Source organism: Aplysia californica, unplaced genomic scaffold (assembly GCF_000002075.1).
Source record: "Aplysia californica isolate F4 #8 unplaced genomic scaffold, AplCal3.0 scaffold00215, whole genome shotgun sequence".
Classification (NCBI taxonomy): domain Eukaryota; kingdom Metazoa; phylum Mollusca; class Gastropoda; order Aplysiida; family Aplysiidae; genus Aplysia; species Aplysia californica.
Genome location: NW_004797485.1, coordinates 741,763 through 748,583, shown reverse-complemented (window position 1 = coordinate 748,583; position 6,821 = coordinate 741,763). Strand labels below are relative to the sequence as shown.

Sequence of the window (6,821 nt, the reverse complement as noted above, 5' to 3'; positions counted from 1 at the left end):
GGGGGGGGGTCGTGTCTTGCTCTAGAACACATTCCAGTATCGGGACACATTCAAAAGAAAATGTGTGACATCGTGGTGAAATCTGGCGCTCGTCAAAATAAGGAAATCAGGGAAACTTACGTTTTCCGCTGCTTCGGCATTTTTAATCAATTTTTTTTTCGGTTCATCACTGTTTATGTCCATCACACCCCCTTTCCACGTAAATTGTAAGATCAGGCAGCGGCAGATTTATGTACCTCCGAAAACACAGAAAGAAACATAATAATATTTAAAAAGTTTGTTACCATCTAGCATAAGGCTTTTGTCTGAATGAGCATAGAAGTGTGTTGCTCTTTAGAGTATGAATCTATATAACTCCAAATGTCTTGTAATTAAATTCCTGCATGTGGTTGAATGATGCATTTGATGTGAATGTACATTTTGTCAGCTTTACTTCTCTAGACATATAGAATTTTAAAGAGAGTAATATAAAAAGAAAATTTTTTATGTATACCTTCATGAGTTTTTACGGTCCTGTACAGCCAAGAAAAATTTCCCTCTGGGATAATAAAGTATTATCTGTTCTTATCTTATCTTATCTTAAAAACACATTCCAGCTTGGATTTTACTGAAGAAATATGTTGAACAAAAGAACAAAAAAGGCACATTTGCAGTTTCCATTGACACTCCAGCTTTGAAAGTCACCCAACTTTGGTGGCCATTTCCCAGATAATTTTACCCGTGACCACCTCTTTCATTGCAACTATCTAGAATGCTGTTCAAGATAGATGGGTTGTTTGGTTGGGGTTTTTTTATCTCATCAAAAGCACAAAAGATGAAGAAGCTTTAAGAATATAATAGTAACTCCGTATGCTCAGAAAATGATGAGCGCCTGATTCCACCGCCTTGTGACACAACTTTATTTCTCTCCAGTGGTTTCTGTTATCATCATCATCCAGTGTCAGAACTGCTACAGACATTGGCGATCATGGTTTTCCATTCATTCCTTTGCTCAGATGCTCTCATAAAAGCTACGTTTCCCTGATCTTTTCCTGTTACCTATTTGTTTAGGTTCCCTAATTATGTTGTTCTGGGCCTACCCCTGCCTCGTTTGCCCTCAATTTTGCTAGTGAGAGCTAGATGTTCAAGACCCTTATGTCTATTCAGGTCAGTGGCGGGGCGCCATTAGAGCAATTGGTGCAAGCGCTCCACCTAACCCTTTTTCTAATAGTTCTAAACCAGTCAGTGCTCTAGATCTACATTAGGCCTAGCCCACTAAAATGTACATCTTTGCGATCCGTCACCCGCTGGCTGATCCAGTGAAAAGACAGACAGCGAGGATGGTTTATGCTCGTGGCACCGCTTGCTGTAGCGTCTGCTAGGAGCAAGCAAAATCTTTGCACCAAAGTTATTTTTGTCAGTGTAGAGAAATCTAGGCAACGTTCTTCCCACACAAGAAGAAAGGAGCATGAAACTGCTCTTCGCAGCCCCAATTTGGTGCAAGCTAAAAGTTTGATCCAAGTTTCCGCGAGCCTACCTACTACACTAGTAGAGTCTACGGTAACTCAATGAAGAATGGTTATCGAAACTGTTTTCTCCCTTTATTGTGTAGCAAGTCCTGGTGCTGCACGAAGTAATTAGACATCTTTAAATCATCTCAGATTGTGAGCATAGTGAGTGGTTAGTATTGTTTCACTTTATTGCAGCTTTTATGCGGTTTCATCTAGAGACAGTTGTAAATATCGATAGATGCAGATTACGGAATATCCTGCAGATTCTAATTGACTTTCTCTAGAAATCTTAATAGTAGATCTAGATACTAAGCCTATTGCCCATTTGCTCACTTTCCAATTATGCACCACCTTGTCTGCAACTCACGCGACGCCACTGATTCAGGTGTCCCAAAAACTGCATTTGTCTTTTCCTGATTGTTTTTAACACTGAGCGTCCCACGTGGGCTTTATCAAGCACTACCTCATTAATTTCTTTTCCTTCCACGATACCCTTAGCAGTCTCCTAAGAAAGTTATAATGAAAGTATTATGTCATTACCCAAAAGGGATGTAGGGCGCTCTCCGCCAGGCGTTCCAGAGAGCTTCCCAGTAGTCCCAGCTGGTGCTGTAATCGGATCTGTTGGGCCGCGTATATCTGTAACAGCAAAGCTGGGCATAGACGAAAAACAAGGTGTAACCATCTGCACTGGCAAGTTCATTGACGAGACGTTTTCGTTTACGTTTGTTCAACTAAGATGAAAGAAAAGATGTGGGGCAGGAACACTAGAGAAAGGAAAAGAATAACGTGGACGGACAACACAAGAACTTGGATGGATATGGCAGAATGTGCCACGGCAGCTCGCGACGATGAAAGATGGACGGTCAACCTCTGAGTCCGAGATGACACCTCGAGGTATCCTGGTAACTAAGATGGAGGGCATTTTCATCCAAGAGAATTTTTTAAAATGTTTTATTAAGCATTTACGGCACTTGCAACACCAATATGCCGTAATATAAGTGTCGAAGATTAGAGTTGTTACAAGAAAGTAGAGTGTACAAACACAAAAAAGAAGGATAGATAAGGACGATGTTATTTTTTTTTTTGGAAAGGAGATGTTAACAACATCAGACCACTTGCCAACCACCCATTCAGAAGATAGAAACACAACTATAATGTCTATCAAACGAAAAGCAAGGTAAGCGTCACTATTAATCCTGTCACTCACTCCTAGGGCACTGCTACTGGCTGAAGTGTCTTCAGGCCATTCCCAAAGGCGGGACATTAACATGTTCCTACGCATAGTAGAATTGTAAATGGGCTGATTCATCAATGCCATGCTCATAATCGTACCTGAACTGCAACTGGGAACTGCTGCTTTTTCTTTCCTAATCCTTACTATCGTCATTTTCCTCTACTTCTTTTGTATGTTTGTCACTCTCTTGTGACGGGCTATTTCTGGGGTACCTTGATAATCGCAGCACACTTTGAGCTGTTGAAGCTAGAGAGGTGAGCAGAGTAAGCCTGATTCCCTGTATGGACTTCTCTTTTGAAATCCATCCCTTGGCGCTCATATTATGACCTTATGCAGTTGCGAGCGCGGTTAAACTTCTACAAAACAAACAAAATCCTGTCACAACTTAACTTGTTTCAATTGTGTTGATGAAAGACTTTTATAATAATGGACTTTGTGTGCTCTCAGTTCGATTTGCCGTTATACAAACTAAAGTTTGTGAATGACTTGGTTTGATATTGAGGGCGTAAAATACCTATATAGATTGGGTTGTTTTTTTTTTATTAAAGCAGAAACCCGACTGCCAGACTGTTGTAATGATAAAGTCGGTTCCTTCCTTGAATCACGCAAAAAAAAAACTGTGGTTAAAATATCGTTTGAAGTTGAATCTTGTATTTATTTATTTCTTGAAATTTCTGCAGCTCCATAAATATCCTGGTGTGGTATTGGAATGAAATGACATCAGGTTTTCGCCACCTTATCTTTCTGTAGTATAATATAGTAGATTAGGGGGCTCTCGGGGCCTGGATGTTAAGGTGTTCGCCTCTCATTCAAAGGTCCAGGGTTCGAATCCGGGTAGCGACCGAAACATTTTATTCTCTAAAACGGTCTCCTTTCACCTCATTTCCTGCTCTCTAGCAATGTTCTGTCGTCTCCACTTTCTGCCCCCACCCCCTCAACTCCTTTGCCCCCTCCTCTGGGCTCCTGACTCTTTCTGCAGCCTTTCTACTGCTACTCCTTGGCTCCTTCTTACTGCTGTCTTTCAGCCACACTCCTGATCTTCTGGTAGGAAAGATCTACTCGTAGCCTTCTCGGTCACGGGCGAAAAATCTCGGAGGTCCCGTGTGCAAGTTGCGCACGTTAAAGATCCCTTGGTGGTCTAAAATCGATAAGATAAGAGTAGGCTTCGGCCGCCATCCAGGCAAGATTCCAAATTTCCTACTAACTGAAAATGTTTAATGTCTCTCGCGCCCTCATATGACCTTATGCAGTTGCGATCGCCGTAAAACACTTACTAAAAAAAAATCAAATTGTAGATTAGGTTGCAAAACCTGATACAACATTACTGTTTGATTTACACAACGGTTCAAAAAGACCACTGGTACAGTATTGTGTTGAGCGTGTGTGTGTACAGTATTGTGTTGACCGTGTGTGTGTGTACAGTACTGTGTTGAGCGTGCGTGTGTGTGTGTGTGTGTGTGTGTGTGTGTGTGTGTGTGTGTGTGTGTGTGTGTGTGTGTGTGTGTGTGTGTGTGTGTGTGTGTGTGCACAGTATTGTGTTGGGCGCGTGTGTGCACAGTATTGTGTTGGGCGTGTGTGTGTACAGTATTGTGTTTGGCGTGTGTGTGTACAGTATTGTGTTGAGCGTGTGTGTGCACAGTATTGTGTTGAGCGTGTGTGTGCACAGTATTGTGTTGGGCGTGTGTGTGTACAGTATTGTGTTGGGCGTGTGTGTGCACAGTATTGTGTTGGGCGTGTGTGTGCACAGTATTGTGTTGGGCGTGTGTGTGCACAGTATTGTGTTGAGCGTGTGTGTGCACAGTATTGTGTTGAGCGTGTGTGTGCACAGTATTGTGTTGAGCGTGTGTGTGCACAGTATTGTGTTGGGCGTGTGTGTGTACAGTATTGTGTTGGGCGTGTGTGTGTACAGTATTGTGTTGGGCGTGTGTGTGTGTACAGTACTGTGGAGAACTTACTCTGTTGAGCGTGTTTCCTCTCAGTCTCTCCAGACGTTCTTTGGCAGCGGTGCCTAGCGCAAAACACATGTCGTAACCGGTATTTGTGTTTATCCACTCGTACCACCGCCACTGTCGGCCCAAGCGATCCAGGGTACACGGACAGTCGAACAAGTCTGAGGGGGAAAAACAAAACCAAAAAAAATTCACAAAAATAACAAAAGTGAGGTGCGTTGACAAAATGAGATTCTTCTCGCAATCCAAGAATGGAGATACCGAGCGAAAATTAACACAGGGGTCAGATTAATAGATTTTCAATTCGCGTCATTTTCTTCAAGTCTATCCTGTCTTTAAGTGTTCCATGCTTACAAACTGTACACACTTCACCTATCAAGTTGGTGTATCGATTTCCATTTGGCTGAAATCCGAGAAGTAACTCATTTTGCCAGCACAACAGTAAATCTTACCCTTCCAGCCTCATGCGCCTATATTTTCAGCAGCGCTTATACATCCCACCGCCCCAAGAGCGTATATTCTAAGTGTCGGGGGTACCAAATTTGCGCATTTTTCGAAATTAGCGAAACTAATTTAACTTTTGTTTCATAGCATTTGTTCATTTACGTTTAAACATTGCTATAATATGTTATTATCTAAACCTCATTACAAAGATACTACATCACTATTAACTTCTGATCACTATTTAGAATGCATGTCTTTTTTCTGAAATACTGCTGCATTGGCTGGGACTTAGGTTAGGGAGTGCACAAAAATGGGTGGGGCCGTTTAGTGGTATATGTTTTTACTGCGCTCGCAACTGCATAAGGTCATATGAACGCCAAGGGGTGGATGTCAAAAGAGAAGTCCTTACAGGGAATCAGACTTACTCAGCTCACCTCTCTAGCTCCAACAGCACAAAGTCTGCTTCGACTATCAAGGCACCCCGGAAATAGTGGGTCACAAGAGAGTGTCAAACATACAAAAGAAGTAGAGGTAAAATGACGATAGTAAGGATTAGGAAAGAAAAAGCAGCAGTCCCTGTTGTAGATCAAGCACAGTTATGAGCGTGTCATTGATGAATCAGCCCATGTACAATTCTACTATGCATGAACGAGAAATGCCCCCCCCCCTTTTTTTATTTTAGGAATGGCCTAAAGACACTTCAGTCAGTGGCACCGCCCCGGGAGGTACGGCTGGGGTTGGAAGGGTTAATAAATCAACAATTCAACATTATAAAGGGCTAGATCTGAAACAGACATTGGCCTGGGTGATGGGAGGATTTTATCGATAAATACTTCTCCCCTTTCATGAATCGGAAAATAATTTGGAGACAAGTTCAAGAATGCCCCATAAAGACTTTCGATCCAGTTCCATTCACACCATAGCCCAGTGTGATTGTGTGATGCCAGCTGAACTTTCAATCCTCACCAGAGTCACGTAAAATGTGTTCTCGTGGCCTTACGGTTACGGTGTTCGCCTCACATTCAAAAGGCCAAGGGTGCGAATCTGGATAGCCGCGGAAATTTTCTTCTCTAAAATTTTCTTCTATCACCTCCTCCTGCTCTCACAATTATGTTCTGCCGTCTGCTTTCGTCTCCACTTTCTGCCCTCACCCCCTCACCCCCCCCCCCCCCCCCCTTGGGATCCTAGCTCTTTCTGCAGTCTTTGTACTGCTACTCCTTGGCTTCTTCCTACTGCTATCCTTCAGCCACACCCCTGGTATTATAGTAGGTAAGAACTGTCTCGGATAAAGAAGAAAAAATTCGGAGGTCCCTTGTGCAATTTGCACGCTTTAAAGACCCCTTGGTGGTCCAAAATCAATAAGAGTTGTCTTCGGCCGCCATCCGGGCAAAATTCAAAATGTCCTACCAACTGAAAATGATTAATGTATACCGCACGATCACATGACCGTATGCACTTTCCACCCGTCGCTATTTGGATTCAAACCCGGGACCTATTGAATGAGAGGCGAACACCTTAACCTGTAGACCACGAGAGCCCCCACACCATCTCTGGTATGGCCTACTGTAGACCACGAGAGCCCCCCTACCATCTCTGATGTGGCCTACTGTAGACCACGAGAGCCCCCCTACCATCTCTGATGTGGTTACTGTAGACCACAAGAGCCCCCACAACATCTCTGATGTGGTTACTGTAGACCACGAG

General features: G+C 43.1%; 1 protein-coding gene across 1 annotated transcript in view; it reads right to left on the bottom strand.

Annotated features, from left to right (window-relative positions):
• Positions 1–6,821, bottom strand: part of LOC101848972 — a gene marked incomplete in the record, with an annotated part of 113,683 nt that overhangs the window by 73,108 nt on the left and 33,754 nt on the right. Inside the window, 2 exon segments of the mRNA XM_013083170.2 lie at positions 2,031–2,140; positions 4,680–4,834. Coding sequence (XP_012938624.1) covers positions 2,031–2,140; positions 4,680–4,834 — 265 coding nt within the window.